The sequence below is a fragment of the Watersipora subatra genome, chromosome 7, assembly GCF_963576615.1.
Source record: "Watersipora subatra chromosome 7, tzWatSuba1.1, whole genome shotgun sequence".
Lineage (NCBI taxonomy): Eukaryota > Metazoa > Bryozoa > Gymnolaemata > Cheilostomatida > Watersiporidae > Watersipora > Watersipora subatra.
The window spans coordinates 27,743,758-27,769,767 of NC_088714.1; the positions used below are offsets into that span (position 1 = coordinate 27,743,758).

The window sequence follows — 26,010 nt, forward strand, 5'->3', positions numbered from 1 at the left end:
AGCATTCACATGAACTATGTAATTACGCTCGCAGGCAGGCGTGTATACATGTAGATCTTAGCGGAAGTAACCAATACCGTTGCTACAAGCAAATTTATTGATTTAGGGTGTGCCAGCTATGTATTTTCTGATTGGTCACACAATGCATTCTTTCGCATGATTGGTTAAAAAAGCATTATGAAGCTAAACAAATGTAAACACAAAGGTGGCAGCATCACCAAAACGAATGAGTACTACCTGCCTAGCTGACACACTTTAATCTAACCTTGTGCGGTTGAATAGCTTCAAATCATCAACTAGTGGCAAATCTTTTGTCTATAAAAATGACTTTCATTGAGAATCTGGTGGCGAACTCGAGACTTCATTGGTCGGATTACGTGGTTCTGGCTGTCTACTTTGTGCTCGTTATAGCAGTAGGCATATGGGTATGTGAATCGCAATGACAGTTGTTTACCATAGATTTATTCATAGAGTTTACACATAGAGTTTGCACATACAAGGCTACTTGAAATTATAGGTAGAATGGATTTACATTACTATCATATCTGATGCCCTAGTGTCTTTTTACATTACCATTCAAACAGTACCAAGTATTCTCAATATTCATTGTTTGCCAGTTTTTTGACAAAAGCTTTAAAAAAATTTAGTTATTCGCTTTCCCTTGCTCTGCAGAGATTAACTTTTGTATCTCATGTTTTGCTGTTTCAGGTTTATTACCGTTAGTTTTTGATGTGTTGCTACAAATTCAAACAGTGTAATTACAATTGTTTTGTTTATTTAGTTTTCCGATTTACAGAATAAGTAAGTAGAAGTATTTATAACAGTACAGAGTTTTAAGTAGCTGCCTGACATCAGATGCTCTAGCAAAAGCAAGCGTGAGTTTCTTGTAAGAGAGACAGTCCATTCTAAACATGATATTGTGTCTATTTCAGTCATCATGTTTAAACAGAGGTTCAGTTGGAGGATACTTCTTAGCTGGGCGCAATATGAACTGGATTTTGGTGAGTCACACCTTAGTATTTCGCAGTTTCATTGTTTTTGGAATTAATTCCATAATAATAGATTTATAAGATTTGAATTTGCTTAAAAGTATTTTAATTTTATAACAAATTGTGAAATTAACTAATATAATATGTGGTTTAGAAGAAGAAAACTGTTATGCTGGTGGACCTGATTTTTATACTACTGAGAGCCACTGAAAAGCTTAAAGTACTTCTGCATGTTTTTACAAAATATCAGCAAAAACCTTTTAGCTCAGCGAATGAAATATAATTACTGAACATGAGGCAAGAAACTGACCTTCAAGGAATTTCGTAAGTTCGCTCACCCTGATTTCTCACCGGCCACACGCTGACCGACTATCCATTAGCCATTAATGTTATCCATAAAAAGATTTCTGACGTTTATGCTATTACGGCTAATTAGAAAAGTAAAGACGGTGTCTGCAGGTGTCTGCAGGTGTCTGCAAGTGCTTTCATTCATTACTGTATCATTTAAAGACAGTGTGCTTAAATAGCTTTTAATGTACAAGAATCATAATTGAATAGAAAAGATAGTCTTCTGTTTCAATATCCAAAATATGTGTTGTCTACAAAATTGTATAACTTTCATTAAACAGCCGGAAGTAAAAAGTTGAATATATTCAGCTGTTTTTGGTCGTTTGTAATAGAAAAATCTACATGACAGTTTTTGAGTACAAGAGTTGTGTATCCCCATTTATTTGATCATATGCTTGAGTACAGCCATATTATTGTTAGAAGGTCCTTTGGTCTATTTCTTATGTAAGAACATCCACATTGTCACTTTTTTTGTATTCTCTCTTTTGGAATAATTCTACCGAAAATCATCATTTTTTGATGATTACCAAAGACAACTGAAAGTTATACATACCCGGAAATTGGATCAATGTCTTTGTATATACTTAAGTGTGAATATAATTGGTTGTAGCACCATAGATAACTACTTGTACTTGTACCAGGGTTGTTTAGGTAATTATTCATTTTGTTCTACTGGTGGCACTCATCAGCATTCACAAAGAGGCTTGTAGCTGCCGAACTGTATGAAACTATCATATCTTCATTTAGAGTAACTTTTAAAACATGTTAGAATTAATGTTGCTTAAATTTGATATCGATAAAACCAGATCAAGAGATTACCGTTCAAAACTGCATCCATTTTGTTTGCTTTCTTGTAAAGCTATTTGTATTTCAGGTTGGCGCCTCGCTGTTTGCTAGCAATATTGGCAGCGGACACTTCATCGGCTTAGCCGGTTCTGGAGCCGCATCTGGAATCGCAATTTCCATCTTTGAGCTCAGTGTAGGTTCCTAATCCTTTATACAAACCGTCTAAAGTGCTTGCTGGACAAATGCCAACGAATGAGAAAATTAGACTATCAGAGGGATGCAAAATATTCCATGACGTAGAGAGTGCTATAGATACTAGCCTAACATACTTAAATAAATCAATATATATATGTGGTCTGATTGACGTAAGTGTGTGTCTCTATGAATAGCTTCTCATACATAATACATCTATATTTAATATGTTTGTACGGTGTGGGCCAGTGTTGAACAGCTTCATTCATTCTTTATCATTCCTCTTTTTCTTCAGGAAGTATTGAACAATATTTGTCTTTGTAAAAATATGATAGCATGCTAATGAGGAAGGACACAACTCCTGCATTGACTGCTTCTGTTATTCAGATAAAATGGCTTCGTTTTACCATATGACACTCATTTTCCAGTTCAAAAATGATATAAATAATAAAATTTTTAACTATTGTGCTTAGAACTTTTTTTTAAAAATTAAAATTTAATTAAGAATTATCAAGGAAAACAGTGTATTCAAATTGAGTTTGTAGATACTGGCAGTCATTCAAAAAACCTTTGGTTGTATCTCACTATATTTCTCATAAGAAGATTCAAACTTACTTCAGGTTTGCTTCTGAGCAGGAACTAAATCAACATTACCAAGTAAAATTCAAAGTGTAATGATTTTGTCAAACAGAAAGCTACACTAAAAAACTAATCTAAACCTATTATACTGTTTTGATCGCTAAGCTAGGGAAATGTTGAACGACTCAGAGTCCCATGACTTGTAACATTGATTATCAATTAGCAGTTGATTACGCCTCTTCAATTAATCTCTGCCGTAATATTGATTACTAGTTACATAAGCTCTTCTTGATGAGATACCTCACTGATAGAATTCGCTTCTCTTGTGTAACTCTACCACAACCAATTAACTAATGCTGTAATTTATCCAAGTCTTTAATACATTTATGTTTCAAATTTTAATTTTGAATGTACAAAAATAATGTTTTGTATTATTTTAGGCCATCTACATTCTGCTTCTATTAGGATGGATATTTGTACCAGTATATATAACAGCTGGGGTAAGTTTGTTACCTAAATTCGTTATATTTGCCAACAAAAGTTCCCCTTTAATAGAATAGCGCTTACACGGTGTACAGATAAACAATGATGGCCATTAATTCGACATTTTTGTTTTATGACACTCTTTGCAGGTGTTCACCATGCCAGAATATCTAAAGAAAAGATTTGGAGGAGAAAGGATACGGGTTTATCTTGCTGTGTTAGCCATCATCCTCTATGTATTCACCAAAGTATCTGTAAGAACATTGTATCAGACTGTAGTCTGTTAAACTACTAGTAGAGTTACTAATAATGTGATATTGATTGCTCATTTAGGTGATTCTCCTGAGAATTGTTAAACTTGTCCCACTTTCTTTCTATGAATAGTATAAGTTCGTAATGTGAGTAGACAGCCTGAAAACTTCTATGAATAGTATAAGTTCGTAATGTGAGTAGACAGCCTGAATACTTCTATGAATAGTATAAGTTCGTAATGTGAGTAGACAGCCTGAAAACTTCTATGAATAGTATAAGTTCGTAATGTGAGTAGACAGCCTGAATACTTCTATGAATAGTATAAGTTCGTAATGTGAGTAGACAGCCTGAATACTTCTATGAATAGTATAAGTTCGTAATGTGAGTAGACAGCCTGAATACTTCTATGAATAGTATAAGTTTGTAATGTGAGTAGACAGCCTGAATACTTCTATGAATAGTATAAGTTTGTAATGTGAGTAGACAGCCTGAATACTTCTATGAATAGTATAAGTTAGTAATGTGAGTAGACAGCCTGAATACTTCTATGAATAGTATAAGTTTGTAATGTGAGTAGACAGCCTGAATACTTCTATGAATAGTATAAGTTAGTACTGTGAGTAGACAGCCTGAATACTTCTATGAATAGTATAAGTTCGTAATGTGAGTAGACAGCCTCAATACTTCTATTCGTGTAATTTGTATTTATTTCAGACTACTTTTATCTAAAGTTGTATCTGTTACTTTAGTACATTCACACCATATATCTCACACCTTAAGTTCTACATCTTGTATCCTGTATTCTGTATCCTGTATCCGGTGTCTTGTATCCTGTATCCTGTATCAGGTGTCTTGTATCTTGTATTTTGTATTTTATATCTTATATCTGTATGACAATATGCTCAATTGTCAATTTTGTAAAGTGTTTGACATTGACAATTGAACATAATTTATGTTCAAATTTCAATGTCAAACACTTTACCAAATTCAAGCATAGCTACCTCAACATCCTGCTATAGTTATAAGTGAAAAACCTTATGTTTCATGTAGTACCAGGTTTGGTATATAACATAGACACATAATGATAGCGATATGTTTGGTATATAACATAGACATATAATGATAGTGATATGTTTGGTATATAACATGGACATATAACAATAGTGATCTATGCATTTTAAATGGTGTTTTCTATGTGGGCTAACTTGTAGGCGGATCTTTTTGCCGGCGCTGTTTTCATCAAACAAAGTTTTGGCTGGGACATATGGGCATCAGTTTTAGCACTGCTCGCGCTTTCCATGATCTTTACTGTTGGAGGTAAGAATATGCATTACAAGAAGTAGCTTGTCAGTTGTCTGTTGACTCATATTATATTACAAGCGTACTAATAATACTTTAGAACATTCATTCTTTGTTATATAGGGACCCCTTTACTAGTTTGTTTGCCTTCAGTAAGATATGTTTATCTTTCAGGGGGCCTCAGCGCCGTTATATGGACCGATTTCGTACAAGTCTTTATCATGGTTATCGGAGCCTTTGTTCTCATGGTCATAAGTAAGTTGTCTAGCCTGAGGGTCTAGCCTTTGACTTTCATGTTTAAGTAAGTTGTTTAGCCAAGTGAAACATATTTTGTGCCACAGACTATGAACTTAAATTTATGTATTAGATCTCCTAATTGACTTTCAGTGATCCCTTGCCATTTGACGTTTCATCTTTCATGCTTCAGTATTTCACGGAATAAAAATATTAATTAAACACTTAAAAATAAAAGAGAGTAAATAAAAACACAAAATAAAAAATAAAATGCATAAATATCTCTCCGATACTGGTTTCCAGATCTCTCCGTGAGCATCATTATGCTAGCATGCGCCACAGCTCTCTACTTCCCTGTAATGTTTTCTGAGGTACAAAATTCCAACCAGCTTGTGACACTCTTCATCATGCCTCTTTAATTAACCCCCCACCCCCAACATCATCGAATGCACTTTAGAACAATAAAAACAATGCTGACCATTTAGTTTATATTTGCGGATGATCACTAATCACGGTGGCAGCATTCGCGATTAGCCACAAGTAAGGGAATAAGGGAATACTGTATTTACAGCCACTCGAGACTGTCGATACCCTTAGATATTAACCTCTACTGCAATAAATTAAATAGCCTCATGTTATGTCAACAGTATGATGTCGTATTCAAAGACTCCTGATTTGTGATAGTAACCAGAGCTGAACATAGCTTAAAGATCTACCTTTTTGCAAGCTTTCAATCTCTATTGATGTTATATGCAGCTATAAGACTTTGACCAAAATACCTTGCTGATGATTTTGGCTTCCAAATGGCTGACATGAAAAGTAAATTTGGGTCTTCTTGTGCTCTATTAACAACAGCGCACAGAAAACCTTTAGCATGGCAACCGTGAACAATTGAATGATTTGTAAATAGTAAATTTCAAACAGCTCCGAATGTGTGATACCCTGACTGCTTTCCTGCAAAGTTAGATTTTGATTGGCTTTTCATGAGAGCTTTCATACTCACAGATGAAAACAATTTTATTTGGTTGCAAATATATATGGTAACATCTTATTCTTAAAATATTTAAACTCTTTTGGCATAGCAAATATATGCAGAAATCACCTAATTCACATCATTTTTGAATATATCTATAAATAGTATTCGCGAAACATCAGACCCAAAAGCTGTACGCTATGCTGGCTGTTGGAGAAGAGTCTAGCTTCCGTTCTTGTTTTATTCTAATAAACTTTTGTACTTGATGCTAGTTCAAGATTACTAAACAGTAGTGTACAGTTTATTTGCTTACAAAGCATTGTTCATACCCAGTGCTTACTCAATTGGAGTTTTATTCAATGGTCATGACTCAGTCTAATAAAATTCTACCTATTGTAATGAACCTTAGAGCCAATAAGACATATGAGGCGATAGCAATAGCTTTTTATCTTATGTAGCGGAGTCGTCTGATGATGTGATTTAATTAGTTTCCGTAAGAGCAATTAATATTATGTACTCAATATACGTAGCAGACATTGTTTCTTCCAATCAGATAATTAAATCTGTTAAATTTGTTTATGGCTCTCCTGTTCATATTATTTTGTTCTAAAAAGTTGAAAAAATTGAATAATTTTATAATAGTTGCCATTGTCATAGCTTTCCTTCAAAGGAATACAGACAACCATCCTTTGTTCAGACTAATACTGCAGACTAGGCCATGGCCGTATATTGAAAATTGAATATTGTATATTAAGCAGCCTATATTGTTTTGCACACTTACACACCTAGTCTACAATGTGGTACAATATGCATATAAAGTATCCATGAGAGAGTAAATTATGCAATAATTACTACTAGTTATGTAATACACATGCAATAGGTACAGTATAATATGAATAGCAGCTATAATAATAAATGGAACATACAGTACACCACTGAAGGGAAACCCATGCGTACAATTCGTCTGTCACGAGAGCCAACTATTCTCATGATAGGAGAATAGTTAGCTCTCAAAGTTTCATTCTTTGAACAAACATGGCCTCTTCAGACAATCGCTCAAACCCCAGATGTTGTCCGGGCAATTGAAAGCCCGAAGAAGCGGGATCAACTGTAATTTATATAGTGAATTTAGGAAGTTATAGTTGACATTAAGTGTTGCTTACGCTAACAACTCTACTACTGGTTTATTCAACTTTGGGTCACTCTCTGAACAAGTTCCAATAAACTTCGATCCAGCACATAGAATGCTATGAAACACTTTCACTATTCATACTATATATTAATAAAACATTTCAACCAACGTGCTAGGTTTTATGCAAGAGGAAATTGGTGGATATGACGGGCTATATAACAAGTTTGTTGGACCCGCTGCCTGGCCTGAGTTTACTAAAGTCTATGAAAACTTGACTGAGATGGGGCTGAATACAACAGACTACCAGCATAGATACGCTGAATGTGGTAAGTACTATCAGTGTTCCTAATATTGCTACAATTTTGTTTGAAGATAAGATGTCGGTTGGTATTTGTCTAGATAGAAAGATTAACCAATAAGATGTTGAGATTTGAATAGTTAAAAAGGTTGACCAATAATATATTGGTATTTGATTAGTGAAGAAAGTGGACCAAGAAAATATTGAGATTTGATTAGTTAAAATTTTGACCAATAAGATGTGGATATTTGTCAAGTTAAAAGGGTTGACCAATGAGATAAGGGTTGAGCTAGTTGAAAGAATTAAACACCAGTATTCAGATGCCAATCTAAATATAATTTGACAAACTTAATTTAATACTCATGATGTCACTGGTCTAGATAATTAGGTTCCAAAAAATAAAATATTCATAAATCTAATTTATATATATTGAATTTACCAATAATTAGTTAGAAATATTCTTATATTCTTTAATGAAACTATGGGCTATTGTGGCTATTTCATTATGAGATGGTAAGAGGCGATGGAGTAGTCAAAGACCTCAAACTAGATTCAATACAATGAGTGAACATGTAATAAAATCAAAAGGCTTGGGAAGTTGAGTTTGAAGCCTTGCTGGTTTTGGTACCGTGAGTCAATTCTTGCTCAATGAAGAATCTCAAAATGACAATATAAATATGCACAAGGTTGATTAACTTCCTCTGCAATCCTTACATAGCTGGATATTTCTGCAGAGACTTGAGTATTTGTACAACAATATTGTGTTCGGCTATGGTTCAATACATGAGTAACTCTTTTATGTAATAGGAAAAACTCCCGAAGACTCCTTTCATCTAATGAGACCCGCGACAGATGGCAACTTACCGTGGACTGGTGTGATCTTTGGTCTCACCATATCCAGTATTTGGTACTGGTGCTCTGATCAGGTGAGCCCTTGCACCAATGTTAGATTGATACCAAGTAGCTTTTATTATTTCTGCGAAAAATAGGTTGCATATATTTATATACTACAAATAGAATGTTAGGAGAAAAACTAAAAGGGAATGTGTCGTGACTTCTTTTCCAAAATAAGTCAAAGTTATAGATGAATGTACATATACTTATATGAACTTTATTATCTCCATAAAATGCTGTCGCAAGCAAATGTGACCAAAAGACAAAAAGAAACAGCAGTTTTGTATTGGTGGTTTAGAATGCTTAGAATGAAATTAATCCCACGCAGCTAGTATGTTAGTCTGTTCACAGTATGCATTATTCCAATCCATAGAACTTCATCAAATTTTACTACAGAGATGTTTGAATGTCAGTCCCACATTCGCTGACTAGCCTTTCTTGAGTAAATCATCATTACATGTAGAACAGAACTCAGAATTGTTTGTAGGTTAGTTCTAATGCTCAATTATAACTAACACAATTGAAACAAGTGTAAGATATTTCACAACGCAGGCTGATGTCACTTACCACTTTCTCTGCCATCTGTGTGATAACAAACACACTCTTCAATTTTACCTGAGCTCTAGGGCTACAACACCTGTAATTCCAGATTTACCTGGACTCCAGGGTTAAAACCCATGTCATTTCAAATTTACCTGAACTCTAGGGCTACAACACCTGCAATATCAAATTTACCTGAACTCTAGGGCTACAATACCTGCAATATAAAATTTTCCTGAACTCTAGGGCTACAACTCCTGTACTTTCAAAGGCTTTGAAAATGTAAAAGTAACAAAATTAACTGTTGAATGAATAGTTTAGTAAATAAATAGACTGCATCATGAAAGCATAAACTAGGTTTGCATATGGAGAGTCAGGTTTTCAAGGATAACAAATTTGATTTAGAAGTTATCACACCTTGTACTTTATTTCTTGTTAGGTAATTGTACAGAGAACACTCGCTGCCAAGAATATGGTGCATGTCAAGGCAGGCACAATACTCGCTGGCTGCCTAAAAGTCCTACCTCTTTTCATCATGGTTTTTCCAGGAATGATATCCCGCCTACTCTTTCCAGGTCAGTCCTCTGCATGCATTTAAGGCTATTTATATAACTGTAGGTGCTTGCAGGCGCTTGTATTAAAACTATGGGGTATATTAGCTGCTAATCATATAATCTACACTCGTTCAGGTTATCAAAGTACAAGCATTCGCTACAATCAAAGCTTTATGTTTTTATGATATAGCACGGAACTTTTTGGAACCTGCTGATTAATAATCAGAAACAATGTAATAAATATAAAATGCAGTAGTTTAATTTTTGTCTTTAGAGCCAGATAAAAATAAACAGAACTTAATAGGGAGAAGACAAATTTGATTTAAATTTAACTCCTTAATAAGTAGGTATTCCATGTTTAAGTTTACAATGATACTAAGTTTGATTTGTTTACAACAAGTCAGGTGACCTAGAAGCTATTTTTATTTAGTTCTCTCAAAAATTGAAGTAATTTGCTAAGCATACCTGAAATATCTGAGAAACATCATAATATGTAGTGAAATAATGTAATGGTGTAAACTAGTGTAATAATATGAAAATGTTAATTTTTTGTTTCAAGTCATAAAATATAGGCGCAAATGATGTAAATTGTTGTTAAAGGTTACTCTTTCTGGTCTATGTTGAAGTTTTCCACTCAAGTGAATATTTATGGTAGGGCCAATCTAAAAATCTGTTGTTCTAATGTCACATGAGATACTGTGGAAGTTATCTTAACCACAGATTTAACCTGGTTATACAGGTTGTTATTAGCTTTGCACTATAATCACTTCCTATCGATAGTTTAGACTAGACATTTAGATAACTTTCAACTAACTTTCATAGGTAAAAGGTTGTTCCAAAATATAGCATGAGATTCTTAATTTGAACATTATTACTAGTATTTCAGCTAACTAAAGGATTTGCAATGTATGAATGATGGAGGTAGTTTGGCTCTTAGTCTACATTTTAATTTGCCATTCATATCATTACAAAATGTAGATCCCACAAGATTAACTCAAGGTCACGTGCATTGTGCAGTTTAACTCGGCCATTAATAATTTCACTAGCAGCAAACTATCTGTATTCTGTAACTTTTAGCTAGTATTCCAGCAAAGCACATGGCTACCTTTGAGCTCACTATCGGGAGAGCTATCTAATAATATTACATAGCTTCTGGTCTCCAATTGCAGATGAAGTAGGGTGTGCTACTCCAGAAGCTTGTGAAGAAGTCTGTGGAAATAAAGCTGGATGCACGAACATCGCTTATCCCCTTCTCGTAGTGAAACTGATGCCTCATGGTGCCAGAGGTATGAATTCATAGTCTGCGCTAGAGAGCAAATCTAAATATCACAATGTATCTGTGTGATGTTGGTAACTAGAGCTGCCTTTTCTGATTACCTTTCCAACATATACTACACTAACTAAGAGCTCATAATCATCAAACCATCAAGGAAATTTGAAATTTGTTTTTGATCATTCACAATTAACAGTTTTAATGAGTGTTAACACAACTCACTATTATTTTATGGTGAGTTGTATACTTTTGTTTCTTTTATGATTAGAATGAGAGGAAATACATTAAATCATTTGTTTTTCTTACTACTTAGTAACGAGTTATAGTTGTTATTGAAATTTGGAATCTTGTGAGCAATCGCATAAGTTTCAGACACCATCTTAAAATATGACAACGAATTACAAAACAAAAAAATAATATTTGTCTCCCATTTGGTGCAAACCACTTGTAGGAAATAAGGAGACAGTACAATATCTTTTTGTTCCTAGAACTTGGATGAACGCTAGTTAAAACCAATATTTTATTATTGTTTACTTTAATTGTACAATTTAAAAATTCATGAGGCTCCTTATTGTAAAAAGATTCAGCGAAAACCGAAATCTAATTGTACATTCTACTTGAGCTAACAACCCTAACAGCAGATGCCTAGGTTTTATATGATTAGTATCAGCTGTTTACCTAATCTTGCTGCTGTAAAAATAAATATTAGCACACCAACATCTGCAGTGCTCATTAGGTTTTAGCCTCTTACCTAGTTGCTAAGCTATCTTTCCTTGCCTATGACTTCTTTATATACTACAGGACTTATGCTGGCTGTTATGATGTCTGCCCTGATGTCTTCTCTCACTTCCATATTCAACAGCAGCTCTACAATATTCACCATGGATATCTGGAGACGCTTTCGGAAAAATGCCTCTGAGATGGAGCTAATGATTGTGGGCAGGTAGGTAGCCGACTCTTTTGTTTGGGCAATGCATAGGTTTGTAAAATGCAGATGAATAGTGACTTGAAGTAGCTGCTACATACGACTTGAAATGACTGCTAAAAGAAAACAACAGTAAATGGTGAAAAATTATATTACGGTACGTGACTGCTAGGAGGTGATATAAAGTATTTGCTAGGAGGTCAGATACACTGTCTATTAGAAGGTGGCATTAAGTATCTCCAAAGAAGTTACAAGTGTTACCTGTTAGAAAGTAATAAGTATTGACATGAAACCAACTTGGTAATGCCATGGAAGTGACATAAGATATGACTTGAAAGTGACATGGCAGTGACGTGGGAGGTGACATCGAAATGACATAGAAATGACATGAAAGTGACATGAAAGTAACATGAAAGTGACGTGGAAGTGACATGGGAATGACATAGAAGTGACATGAAAGTAACATGGAAGTGACAAGCTATGACTTGAAAGTGACATGGATAGTGTTGTCTAAATAAATCATAGTTTAACTAAACAACAATTTTTAACATGCAATTAGCGATAACAAAAGCATTACCTTAAATTAGCCTAAAACATGATTGCTATTTGCAGGGTTTTTGTAGTTGTAATAGTGGCACTGAGCATTGCATGGATACCCATAATCCAAAATGTTTCTGAGCTGTTCCACTACATTCAAGGAATCACATCATTTCTCGCACCTCCTGTTTGCGCAGTTTATGTGCTAGCAATTTCCTGGAAGCGCATCAATGAACAGGTAAAACAATTATTTTAAATAGTAATGTTGTTTTCAAGTAACATTGTTTGCACCCGACATGTAGAACACATGTGTGAAAAAATAATCTTTTGGAGAATGAGGGACATGAAAATATGTAAAATATCATGCATATTTAATAATTCTCTGAGAGATGACTGATTCGATATACGCAACAGTCATTCCTGCATGCATACAACATGTCTGCATGCTGGCATCAATTTATTCCTTTTATTTAGTGTTGCTAGTTCTGGTCTGACTAAAACAACAACTATGCGACACTATTAGCCTCTGTGCATAGCTCATCACATTTATGATTTCAGCACTCTGGCATCAGTACATTGACTTTCTTAAAGTCTACGAGGCAACTTAGTTGTTTCATGGCTGGAAGTCAACTCTCACTGGCAATGGGATTTATCTCCCTTGCCTGCTCAATAGCTTCAGTAGAGGTTTCATAGAGGCTTCAATAGCCAAAACAGTACTGACTGTAGCATTAGTATATATCAGCGTTTGAACACAATGAGTTTCTGCTGCAACAGTAACCTTTTTATAAACCTACTTCTATTTAATCATTGTTATTATTAATTAAATATATTCATGATTTTATTTTGTTTTCTCAGTTTGTTTTGATTGTGTCTGTATCAAATTATTTAATGTTGTAATCATTGTAGTAAAACGGACTATTTAGCCATTACTTGCTAATTATTTTACATTTAAACAACTTTACAGCTGTCTTAATTTTTCTCTAAATTTATTGGAACTTCACAAAACACTTTTCTCGTGATATGAAATTAAAAAGTTAGAATGGTAAATGTTGTACCCGGGCAATGCCGACCATTTGATTAATATGTTAATAAAACTTTACTACAAATATTCTGATAAATTGAAAAGACAAAACATAAAACTAAATGTAGAAGTTTAGAATAAAATAAAAAACTTTTAATAAAATCAGTCTGAAACAGATGAAAGTTTGAAAATGGGTTTTTTTGTTGGTAAAACAAATCAAGTTGAGGCACAAAAGGCGTAGTCTGCCAGAAAATAGTTAGATAATATTATTCATTTGGGGTTTTAAAGCTTGCTATAAAAGTAGTAATCTGAAACCAAAAACCCTAAAGCAATAATAACTTTTTGTAGGGAGCATTTTGGGGTCTAATGGTTGGGCTCGTTGTTGGAATGATAAGATTTATATGGGAGTTCAGCTACGGTGCAGCGCCACCTTGTGGAGATGAAGACATGAGAAGTCCAATTATCACCAAAGTACATTACCTACACTTCGGCATCATTCTTTTTGTCATCGTTACTGTTGTCTGCATCGCTGTCAGCCTGCTGACCAAACCTATCGACCCTAGACATGTGAGTTACTCACTCTATACATTAGTTTAATAACTCATTGGTGCACTCAATTGTTTACGAAGAGAGTGATAGAGTCACTTTGTCACATGGTATCTTGTAGGATTGCCTATAATAGTAAGTTACTACAATTACACAAACGCATAAAATGTGTTACAGGAATTATCTGTGACTAGTTTAAGAATTTCTTATAATCTAGGACAATAACGTGCAGACTTTGTTTTGAGAATGTGCAGATAAATGTATATCTGACAGCAGTTTAGTTCACTGTATTCATGTTTCATCCGAGTATGAAGTGACTATTCATGCTAGTAACTAGTACAGCTGTGAACCAGGTTCTTGTTAAGCAGCTTCTAGCATGCATGTGACTGTATTATGAACTGATCTAACCAGTTATAAGTAATCTCAAGTATTGATAGGTACATTTGCAGCCTTACAATAACCAAAATTTACTGGAGATACAGTGATGGTGCTACAATAACGGTGTAAAATATAGCCGCTACATGTTATATCTTACATCAGCATACCAAAGTATCAACCAAATCTTATACTTTTGTTGACTTGAAAAAGAAATACTAGAGTGAAATATTGGTACTACTATTGGTACTACTAAAGTAGTACTAATAGTAGTTAGTTAGTCCGAGTAAACATGTTTATCCATATTTTTTGGGCAAATTTTTTCCAAATTTCACACTCATATGCTTTGTTCCTGCTGCCATTCGTTGAAAATGTTCTGTTTCAACGAATGGCAGCAATGGCGAATGGCCTCTTAAACACCCATCTGATTAGAAACTCCAAAATACACTTTCGCAGGCATAAAGGATATTTACCCTCAATCAACGGGTTTATGAGTGTTTGTCATGAAAGCAGTTTAGCAGTTTGAGTCGAAAATTTCAGGCGGAGGTAGCTGATTAAAAATGGAAGAAGGGCTGGGCAACACTAGGCCTAATACTAGTTACAGTTATGAACAGAAAACACGAAGATGACAAAACAATATCTGACACTGATACGCATGATATATATTTTATGACTAACAATGGAGCCATAAGTTTCTGCATTTGTGACACAACTGAGTTTAGTCAAGTCATATTACGCATTTTACTATGCGTTACGCATTGTAAAATGCGTTTAAGTTTTGCCTTTTAAAATCTTTACTATAATAAGAGCTGTGTCCGTCTGTTTGTCCCAAGCCAACGCTTAAAGTATTAGGACAAAAATTGCACCGGATGGCACTCAAACCCAGATATTCAGACCTCAGACTCAGCAGAGTACCATCTACACGACTCTTTATACATGTAAGAATAATTGTGCCCATAGTTATTACACATGATGATCTCTCATGGCACACAAAACTATCAGTCTATTAATAATAATAATTTGTGATAGATCTCTGACTGAAGTAGCCATGGCTATAGGGTTACCTTGTTACAGGATAGTATAAAATGTGCAATCCTTTGTAGTGATAAGTTCTGAGGTCTTATCGTGTAGTGGCAAGGGAATAAAATACTCATAAAAAGTGCTAAAAAAGAAAAGCTATCTTTAGACAGTACGTTAGACTGAGTCGATTGTTTGTGTGAGTTCAGTGCTTCCAGCCTTACACTCGGGCTGATGGTCAGCAAGTTTTAGTGTAAGTTATAAAGATGATGAGATTAGATTTGATAATAAGTTTTGTTAGAATACCGCTAGTTCATGGAACCAAATCAATCAAGCGACATGTCCAAAAGTAATGAAATTTTAAATAACCAAAGTTTAAATATAAATAATAGCAAACTTAATACATTTTATAGAATTTAGAATGACAACTTGATTTTTCTTTGATTTAGATAAACAGTAAAACTATACACAATTCTCAAATAGTTGGAATGCAGCATTATAAGTTGTAATTGCAAATTGTATATCACATAATTATATTTTGATTTCTAGCTTCGAAGATTGACCTACTGCTCTCGCTTTGAAGAAGGTGAGAGGGTGGAGATGCGAATGTCGCAAGAAACACTCCCAACATCGGATGAGGAAATGGGAATGAATGCATCTACTCTGCCACTCAAAGAGAAGTCAACATGCAATAGAGGAGAGAACTGTCAAGAAGATAGCTATGATGCCGAACTACCCCAAAGTAAGCTCAGGAGTTGCTTTTTTATACATGTATTTCATCTATAAATTTTTGTTTTTGCATTTACAACACCACATGACAATACCATTTTATTTGTTAATTTTGTGGCACCTTGTGTAAAAAAATTATTACTGACCAAACGCATCTATAAAGTTATAAATTGCTACAAATTTAACTAATTTTTCATTTTTCTATAAATGTTAAATACACTGAATTAAAGTGTAGCTATTTGACAAAAGATGCACGGAGATGTTAAACAACTCAAAGCCAGCAGGAGTACTCAATGGCAGCTGAAAACAGCATCGAGCGAATACCAGAACTATAATACAATTTTTAGCAGCGCAAGATTGTATAAAACTTGTTCAATTGCTTTTCAGCTACTGAATATGGCAAATAGGCTTTATGCTAGATTGAGCTATTTTAACTATTGAACTATATTGAACTTTTATGAACCATATTGAACTTTAATGAACTATATGGAGCTGTAATGAACGATATTGAGCTATGTTTGTACATTTTCATGAGCGTACTTTCTCTTTCCAGTTTTGTTAACACAACTCTACAATGATTTTCAGGGAAAGTTCCATGCTACAAGAAAGCTCTATACTGGGTCTGTGGCATAGAAAGGCTCGCTGGACAAAAAGGCAACTCTAGAAACAGCTCGTCCACTGCAGAACCAAAAATGGATATAGATGAACCTTCATGCCAGTCTACCTTAGTTAATGTGGCAGCCATGATTCTGATGGTGGTTACAGCCTTTGTCTGGGGTTACTACGCATAGCCTGTGTTCATAAAACATTGCCTTTATACAAATAATTAATTATTGGTCATACTTCAGTCATCAAAAGTCAGAAGCAGCAGTAAACAGGCTGGAAATACAGAAAAATCCAAAGTCAGAATAAAACACTAAAAGTCGAAATCGGTGAACAGTATGTACAAAATTAATCAAAATTTTAATAGATTGTTTTTTTACAAGCCAGTCTTTATTGGTAACACCCTGACTTAGTCTATTTGTAATCAATTACTATGAACCTGACCTTGTGACCTTAGGGCTTCCAAAATAACAGAATGATCCAAAATATTTCACTGAATCATTGTTCAAATCATATTCTGCCTGTAGTATTCCAAACCCACAATTTGAGGACAGTTTATGTTTCTCTTGCTAGTGTATGAATACTTTTTGTATTTCTCGGGTGCCAAGGTCTAGATAAAGGCATATTGACTTACATGTACATGTATATCTGTATTTTAAAATTAAACTTTATAAAAACTTTAATAACTTTTTGTTTGATAATCAAAATATTTTCTTGAATTTTATTAACCAGTGTTTTAGAAAAATGAACTCTGGAATATATTTTTAATAATGGAAACTATTTTTACCATTTTTTTAGCAAATGTGATAGATTTTTTGAGTTTTTAGTGCCATCTCAACCGATGCTAGTCTATGGTTGCAGCTACAAAGTCTTTAACCGTGACCTGCATGTTTTTAACTCCGGTTGATACATTTACTTTATGAAATACATCTGACAACTCACAGATCAAATACATATTTATCATGCATCGACCGACTCGAGTTATTGTGGTCTCTCAGCTTGGCAATCTTTACTAGAATAAGAACTGCTGTCTGTCTGTCCGTTTGTCCATCTATCTACTTGTCTTTCAGTTTGTCCATCTATCTGAAGCAATCTATCTGGAGATTAAAAAAAAAATTCATTGTAAGAGATTTGACCTTGCAACCTTTAGTTTGGTGCACCAACACGGTAACACCTGCGCAAACTGACAGCCTTGTGGTATTTTGGAATAATTATGCATATACTTATTCTCTTTGCTTTATTGACTCACCTTCCGATCTCTCACAGCACACCAAACTGCCAGAGTACCAATTCCTAAGGAAATGATCCTACCATTAGTCAGCACTTTTTATAAAATGTTAGAAGCGGCATCTTCATAGACTCAGAAAAATCTAAAAGCTAGCCAGAAATGGTTTTGTTCTTGTTCATGACCACAACTCGCTTTAAAATATTTTCAATGCTCCACCTTTGGAAATATAGACTTAATCTTTACAATAATGAAGAGCGATATCTGTCCATCTGTTCAAATGCAAGAGATAGGGATAAAACATTGCTGCATACAGGTTTTGAACTTAGAACATTCAGCTTGATGGTCAATACTCTAACTCCTGCACTAATCAACCACCTTACATATTTTCCAAATACTGATGATTGCACAGATACTGATTATCTCTTCTTTATCAACATACCCATCAATCTCTCACAGAACTCTGGACTTCCAGTAGACTTGTCCTAACTGTTATATGAGTAGTGTCTGTCTGTCCGTCTATCCGCCCGTTCGTCTGAAGCTAGGGTTAAAGGTTGAGATAAAAGATCGCTTTTGGCAAAGTTCCAACTCATGCCATTCAGCTTGGCAGACCAACAATATAACATCTGCACCAATCAACCATCTGCAGAACTTCTTGCGATATTATCAGTGCTTTATCTCTAAAACAAAGGATCTCTCACGACACTCAAAGGGTACTCAAATACTAGTATGTATAAAATCAGGTTGGATAAATGGCTGTAGTGCTTATTTGTGAGATTATTTACTAGTTTAGTATCCGCATTCAAATCACATTAATATTTTATATTAAAATTTCAAATAGTAAAACCATTCTTTACACAAAAATTTCATTATTAAGATGATTTGTCTATTTGCCTAATAGACCAATAACAAGATCTAGAGCTGCATACTAATGTTTACGTGATTCCTGATTTTTGCTGGACCGGAGTCTCTCTCTACAGGAAGACAATGGTATTCAGTCGGCAAGAACAGGTCGCGACATAGTAGCAATTTCATCCTGCTGAAGTCGCTGGTCGATGGGCACGTATGTTTATCCTCTCCCTATAGATGCTGCTACGGAGCTTAAAGGTAATAGCGCAGTGCTTTTACAGATATTACTTTTCGTTCTGTAAGGGTGTCCAGTACACCCTCCCCATTTGTAGGGGGGTTGACGGTTTAATCACATACACAGAGTGAGCCAGATTACATGTATGACTGGTAGCATGTTTCTATAGCCTTATAGACCTTATAAAATGACAAGAACTTAGCTAAGGCTACAAAGATAATAAAAAGATAAAGATAAATATTACAAACTATTAAAATATTATTAATTGTATTATTAAATTCTTAAATGCTTTTAAATAATAATCTTTGTGAAATTAATGCTACCTATCGATCAAAGTTTTTGGTGGTACCTACGAGTGTTATTACAAGTTATTTAAAGTCAGAGGTCAAGTAATCTAAAGTCAGAAGTCAAGTAATCTAAATTCAGAGGTCAACTAATTTAAAGTCAAAGGTAAAGTAATCTAAATTCAAAAGTTGAAGAGTTTCCATGGAAACATTATTAACAAGTTGTGTGCTTTATTAGCAAGCTGAAAAGCTGGGATATTAGCTGATAAGTACAGAATTGCTTTGTTGAGTAGTGAGCGGGTGAGAGGCTGTCTGTGGAAGAGGTAAGTCACCATCATTGCATCATCACCTGAGTATTATACTGGTGGCATGCTAAACGGTTAGTTATACTGTTTGTTGACTCCTAAATGTAGCAGCCAAAAGATAGGTAGTTGTCCAAGCTCTATATTTAGAATACGCTTTGGCTGGTACAGATCAATAATGTTCTTTTTTAAATATTTTATAGCTTAAAGCAGGAAAAAACAGCATGCATTAAGGGTTGCAGAATAAGAACAAGCAGTGACTGTTATAGAAACCGACTATATATTGAATATTGCAGTTTCAATAAACACGCAATGAATTTTACAAAAATATAAAATGACATTAAGGTTTAAATGTGCATTAAACTTTGTGGCAAAAGCATATTTATTGACGACAATAAAAATATAATATGTAGTTTCTGTGCTGACTTACCATTAGATTACTGGTTGGAGTCACAATAACCATTAGTCGGACTAGGAAGGGCATCAGTCTATGATTTATACAGGTAAAGTTTATGTCAGCCAAGCATGCTTTCAGAATTGTTGCTTAGATTTCAGCCTTTTAGCAATTATCTGCAGCTAGCACCTTAACATTCGGATGTGTGGTGAGAGATTGTCAAGTGAGCAGATCAAACACAAAGAATGGCTGCGCACAATTATTGTATTTTACAATATCTGGCAGTTTATTGGCCCAGATGCTAGTACCGCATGTCATGAGTTCGACTCCTGTATGTTGGCTAGTGACATCACAACTAAAAGCATCAACTAATCAACTTTTGAAAGTAACCAAATGCAATTCGGAAAATGGTTTAGTCTAGTTTCCCTTCCTCTATTCAAATGAGGCACAACATTAACTCGACCTCAAAGGAAGTGTATTAACAGTTTGTGACCAGCACAACAATTCAGTTAAAGCATAGCTAAACATGTATATACACATATGTATATGTATGTATATATATGTTTATACAGGCTGAATGCTTGAAGTTGCAAAAGTAATAAAAAGTTTTGGCACAGAAAGTTCATTTTTACTCAATGTAGACAACATTTAGCATTCTAATTTTTAGATGAAGGTATTTTGTTTATTTTTGTGTATTGTTTTTATTTTTGTGCACTATTTTCTTTCTGTTTAATTTATATCTTGGATGCAGTACCTACTACAAATCTATACTGATTATTATAGTCTTGTTAACCATGCGAGTTTAGGCATTTTTCTTTATGTATGGGCACACAGTTTTATTTTGGTATGGCTTCACGCATAATGCTAGCTAAAGTGTTAAGCGTGAAGCCAGGAAATATTGGCATGTGTAACAAGTATGTGCCCTATTTATTCCATAGTATAACTAGTTGGTAGCATAGTGCATTGGATCAATGCCTGTCTGCAGAACTGCAGGTTCCGAGTTCAAATACGCTGTGCAGCGGAGTTCTCATTTTTCAGTTTCCCCAAAACTTTATTGATGCAACTGGACATGCAGACAAACGAACTAATGTTGAGATTTATATATATATATCCTGTATATACATTTCATTATATATGATATAATGAAGTTTATCATAAATATAACTAAAACCACAGAGCTCAACATAGAATAAAGCAGTATAAATTAGTAAAGTAGCTGTGCTGCCCGGCGTGGACCGGGTATTAAAAATTAGCTTATAAACAACAACAAGAAGTAATGAGAGTTGCCTGCCACTTGCTATTAGCCCGGCAGATTTCTAATGGAAAATTTTAGTAAGCTAACTAACGGCAATCACTTAGTTATGCAATCACCCTGCGTGGTATGCAAAGCTGTTGGGCATGTGCTCCCATATATCGACTTATATCGGCAAGTGAATAATGCAACCTCTGTGGCCTATTGGGTAGAACCTCGGAGTGGTGAGCGGTACAGTTCACGATCAAATCTCCTTCGGTACGGATTCTTTATTCTAAGATTTTAATAGCTATTTACGGAATGCAAACAGACTTATGACATAAAACATACTTTTAGAAATATATTTATATATGTACATATGTATATATATAGATTAGATAAAATACTTGGTTAGCTACTGGCAGTTTAGTGCTTGCGCAGTCATCAGGCTTTAGATCTCAATTCAGTTGAGGTCAACAGCATGATAACTGCACAAGCACTAAACTGCCAGTAGCTAACTAAGATAAGTATTCTATAAAAAAATACAAGCTTATGTTTATGACATTTTTTTATAACTCATGGAACACCGGGTATTCAACTAGGGCACACATATTTATGTATAATTTAACTTTTGATGAGTGATTAGCAAGCCCTATTAAAAAAAATTAGGAAAATTTAAACTTTTTTAGCCTCAGCCCAGTCAGGGTTAATGAAATATTGAAATAAATTTGTAGGAGTTTATTGCTAGCTAGCCCAAATAAAACTATGGTGCTTCATGGCTGCCAGGGTTTGTTTGTCTTCTTCTTTAGAATGGAGGAAGAAGACATGTGTGACGACTTTTCAGATGAGGAACTTATTCATGAAGCTGTGACATATTTGCCTCCAATTAAGATTTTTCAGAAGGACTATCAGTCTGACAGGATCAGCAGTCTAAACTTAAGGTTACCAGGTAATAGTAAACAGTCCCGCTTTAACAATGTTTATGACACATTTCATACTTATAATAATTAATAAACATTACTGTTGTTATTTTAATACACAAATGGACCTATAGACTTTAGACATAGCAGTTTGACTTATAATATACTTTTGACCTACAATAGCCTTTTGACCTATAGTAGTCTTCTGGCCCATAGACTTTTGACTTATAACAGCCTTCTGACCTACAATAGCTTTTTGATCTATAATAGCCTTTTGACCTATAATAGCCTTTTGACCTATAATAACCTTTTGACCTATAGTCGCCTTTTGACCTATAGTAGCCTTTTGACCTATAGTAGCCTTTTAACCTATAGTAGCCTTTTAATCTATAATTGCCTGTATTCCTGTAGTGTATTATAACCTTTTGACATATCATTTTTTAGCAGCAAACCAACTTTTAGAGAGGTTCAATTGCTGATAACTTTGGCACTCTCATGCTAGCTGATCCTAAAGACCATGTTGCTATGTTAACAAGGATGCAATCTTATTGGTTCTATTTATTGGCATTGCACATGTTTTAGAGGTCAATGCCGACTTAGCGCAGCTTCCTGGTGATAAGTATGTATGTGAATTCTGTGATATGGAATTCGCTGAACAACTCAACTTAGTACTCCACAAGAAGAGGTCATGCACACTTGCACAAATTTATGAGGCGCAAGGTTTTTCCACTGAACTCACCCCACCACCTTCAAAGTCGCTGGAAGATTCAGCAATGTCTGACGAGGAATTTGACGACAGGATTAATTCTCCTCCTGAGTGGAAGCACAGCTCACCCCTTAACAACTTCTTACCTAACCCAGGCCTTTTAGGAAGTGCAAAGAAGTTTTTACAACAGCCATTTTTAACGAGTTCCGTAAATGGAAAGTCGCTTTTATTCTATGGAGATTCTGCATATGAGATTCCAAAAGGATTCGAAGACGTTTTCAGAGAAGATGAATCTCCGGCATGGACAAACGAGAGAACTAGGGCCCCTGCAACTATTACTCTGAAGCAGTTCGTTGAGCAACAGATAGAGCGAGGAGAAGCAGTTGATGAAGACCTACTAAACTCCGAATTTGAAACGGACCACCTTGAGTGTCTCACACCTAAAAGTAGTGTATTTCCACCCGAGTCATCTCCTGGCTACTTTGATACGTCTTCCCTAGCATCCTCTGTTGCTGAGATTGAAAGGGTTAAAAGAAAAATCCAATTTGAGTTCAAAAGCAAAATAGTTAAAGAGGACACGCCCAGACCACATCCAACTGCCCAGTTAAAGCGATCAGCACCAGCAACAGAAAATACTACAGTTTCCCACTATAAACCCTCGGATGGAAGAGCTCCTGACTCTATCTCAAAATCACAGCTCAAACTTGCGCGAGCGAAAAAAATAACCTCTTACAAGCCCTCGAGTACAAAAACAAAAAAGAGGAAACCAGTGCTATTTGGCAGAAAGACATACTTACGGTGCAATGTATGTAAGTGTAAGGGAAGGATAGGGAGAGAGTTCTCTGCGATTACTCCTTGCTCTAAGCGCCGACTCAGTTGTCACAAATGTGGCAAAAAGTTCAGGGCACGACAGAAATATAAGAAGCACGAGTGTCTACCTAAGTAGAGTTCATGTGAAATCAAGGAAATTAAGTTTCCACTCGAAACTGACTCGCCCAGCTGCACCGTGATGCTATTCTTGTTATCGGCAATAATCCAAATAATAAGTACTTCCCAGCTGAAACACTTAGTAATTTTATGTATAATTGGTTTTAGTTGCTCATTTTAGTTGCAAAAGTTCAAATAAATATCACTTGCTTTAGTTATCATTGCGTATAAATTCTACTATTGAATAAACTGGGTGGTCTGGACAAAAAACCTTGCATCATCCTTGACCAGGATTTAGCAATCAGCTGTTGACACAAGCACTGATGCATCAACTCAGCAGCTCATTGGTTGACTTGCACCCTAAACTTACCCTTGCAGTCCGACTATTTACCAACCTAACATCTTTGTGACTTACTGTCTGATTTGATCAGCTATACATGTATTGACTTACCTCCTAATTATGTGCACTCCATACTCTCACTTGAGGTTGTACACATACTTCAGAGTGTACACTTGAGACTGTACTCTCTGTCATGCCTATACACTCGCTTGAGATTGTACACTCTGTCATACCTATACACTCACTTGAGATTGTACACTCTGTCATGCCTATACACTTACTTGAGATTGTACACTCTGTCATGCCTATACACTCACTTGAGATTGTACACTCAGTCATGCCTATACACTCACTTGAGATTGTACATTCTGTCATACCTATACACTCACTAGAGATAGTACACTCTGTCATGCCTATGCACTCACTTGAAATTGTACACTCTGTCATGCCTATACACTCACTAGAGATTATACACTCTGTCATACCTATACACTCACTAGAGATTGTACACTCTGTCATGCCTATACACTCACTAGAGATTATACACTCTGTCATACCTATACACTCACTAGAGATTGTACACTCTGTCATGCCTATACACTCACTTGAGATTGTACACTCTGTCATACCTATACACTCACTTGAGATTGTAGACTCTGTCATACCTATACACTCACTTGAGATTGTACACTCTGTCATGCCTATACACTCGCTTGAGATTGTACACTCTGTCATACCTATACACCCACTTGAGATTGTACACTCTGTCATGCCTATACACTCACTAAAGATTATACATTCTGTCATACCTATACATCACTAGAGATTGTACACTCTGTCATGCCTATACACTCAATGGAGATTGTACACTCAGTCACACCTGCACATCACTTTAGAGTGCACACTCAAGACTGTACATGCACTCATGTTTGCACACTGTCTTGTACCGATACACTCATTCAGAACAACTATGATCCATAATTATAGAAAACTGTAGACTGTATTTGAATAGCAATATTGACAAAACTGGAGATATTAAATGGACGGAGAAAATGGCAGGCAATCACACAAATATGTCAGCAATGGACGGTTGAACACATCTGAGCAAAGCCAATATAAGTGGCTTCTTGAGTAAAATGCAGCTATAATGTATAACATAAAATAACTATAGGCAATAAATAATTTTATAACAATCTAAACCCAGTTAACTGCAGAGCAAACCCAGAGTTTGACCCTACATACAGAAACGTCTTGCAATATTAGTGTAGTCTCTCATCTATTCTGGAAGTTGACAGAGACAAGCAGCGCCCATGTTTATCCAATAGTCCTGAGGCTTCAGTGAAGGTAAATGAATTGCCACAACAAAGTTGGTAGAGTGACCTGTGAGACAATGAAAAGAACACTGACAGTAGTTCTCTAAGTCCCTCTAGCGTAGACCAAGACAAGCTCTCTAGAACTATTACATACAGAGTAGAGAGAGTGTCACAATAGATGATCTGAAAACATCGTTCGCACTCTTTCGGTCACTGAACTGTTTGTTGCCAAAGGGCTGTATGCCCTTACGCACTTGCACATATGTTACTACTAAGTTCTATACCCTAGTATACAACTGTATACTAATTTGTGTGCGCGCACGCACACACTTTATGCTAGTTGTAAAACCTTGCTTGTCTTATAATTCATGTCTACATCAGTGTGCACAATAATGCGAAGTTATGTACTCTTGTGTGCACAGTGCTGTGATACTTTTTCTCAGAATTTAACTAGGACACTAACCAGTTGTAGACAGAGTTCCAGCTCGAGCTCCAGTCTTATAAAGAGGTGCTATGTATTCTTCCTCATCAGGAACAAAATCCATTTTTGGCTCCATGTGCAACATTACTAAAGGTGGATTCATCTCCCCTGGGGTTGAATCAGCTAGTGACATTTGATCAAAATCCCATCTGAAACATACAATCACTAACCTCGACACCAGAAAGATAATCAAACAAGTGGATATGTGGTAGAGTACATCGGTG

At 35.3% G+C, this 26,010-nt stretch overlaps 3 protein-coding genes across 3 annotated transcripts in view; 2 read left to right on the top strand and 1 right to left on the bottom strand.

The window, feature by feature from the left end:
- Nucleotides 1-259: 259 nt before the first annotated feature.
- On the top strand, nt 260-17,550 carry LOC137399821 (sodium/glucose cotransporter 4-like). Its single transcript, XM_068086055.1, has 16 exons — nt 260-425; nt 933-1,001; nt 2,212-2,316; nt 3,335-3,394; nt 3,527-3,631; nt 4,841-4,946; nt 5,103-5,183; nt 7,444-7,593; nt 8,373-8,491; nt 9,439-9,574; nt 10,723-10,839; nt 11,628-11,769; nt 12,364-12,526; nt 13,658-13,876; nt 15,797-15,989; nt 16,562-17,550. Exons 1-16 carry the CDS (start codon nt 324-326, stop codon nt 16,765-16,767), a joined length of 2,073 nt encoding a protein of 690 aa, XP_067942156.1. The 5' UTR covers nt 260-323; the 3' UTR covers nt 16,768-17,550.
- A 6,635-nt stretch (nt 17,551-24,185) lies between these two features.
- LOC137400616 (uncharacterized) lies at nt 24,186-24,815 on the top strand. Its single transcript, XM_068086948.1, has one exon. The coding sequence runs from the start codon at nt 24,186-24,188 to the stop codon at nt 24,813-24,815; it is 630 nt and encodes a 209-aa protein (XP_067943049.1).
- A 194-nt stretch (nt 24,816-25,009) lies between these two features.
- LOC137400617 (dynein axonemal heavy chain 6-like) overlaps nt 25,010-26,010 on the bottom strand; it is a 73,469-nt gene continuing 72,468 nt past the window's right edge. Inside the window, 3 exon segments of the mRNA XM_068086949.1 lie at nt 25,010-25,340; nt 25,343-25,372; nt 25,769-25,935. Of these exon segments, the coding sequence (XP_067943050.1) occupies nt 25,252-25,340; nt 25,343-25,372; nt 25,769-25,935 (286 nt within the window). The 3' untranslated portion in view covers nt 25,010-25,251.

Excerpts from the sequence above, each read along its gene's own strand:
- LOC137399821 (XM_068086055.1), top strand. The coding sequence starts at position 324 with ATGACTTTCATTGAGAATCTGGTGGCGAACTCGAGACTTCATTGGTCG. Across the intron at positions 7,594-8,372 it reads GCATAGATACGCTGAATGTG|GAAAAACTCCCGAAGACTCC; the intron begins GTAAGTACTATC and ends TTTATGTAATAG. Across the intron at positions 11,770-12,363 it reads GAGCTAATGATTGTGGGCAG|GGTTTTTGTAGTTGTAATAG; the intron begins GTAGGTAGCCGA and ends TGCTATTTGCAG.
- LOC137400616 (XM_068086948.1), top strand. The coding sequence starts at position 24,186 with ATGCCTATACACTCGCTTGAGATTGTACACTCTGTCATACCTATACAC.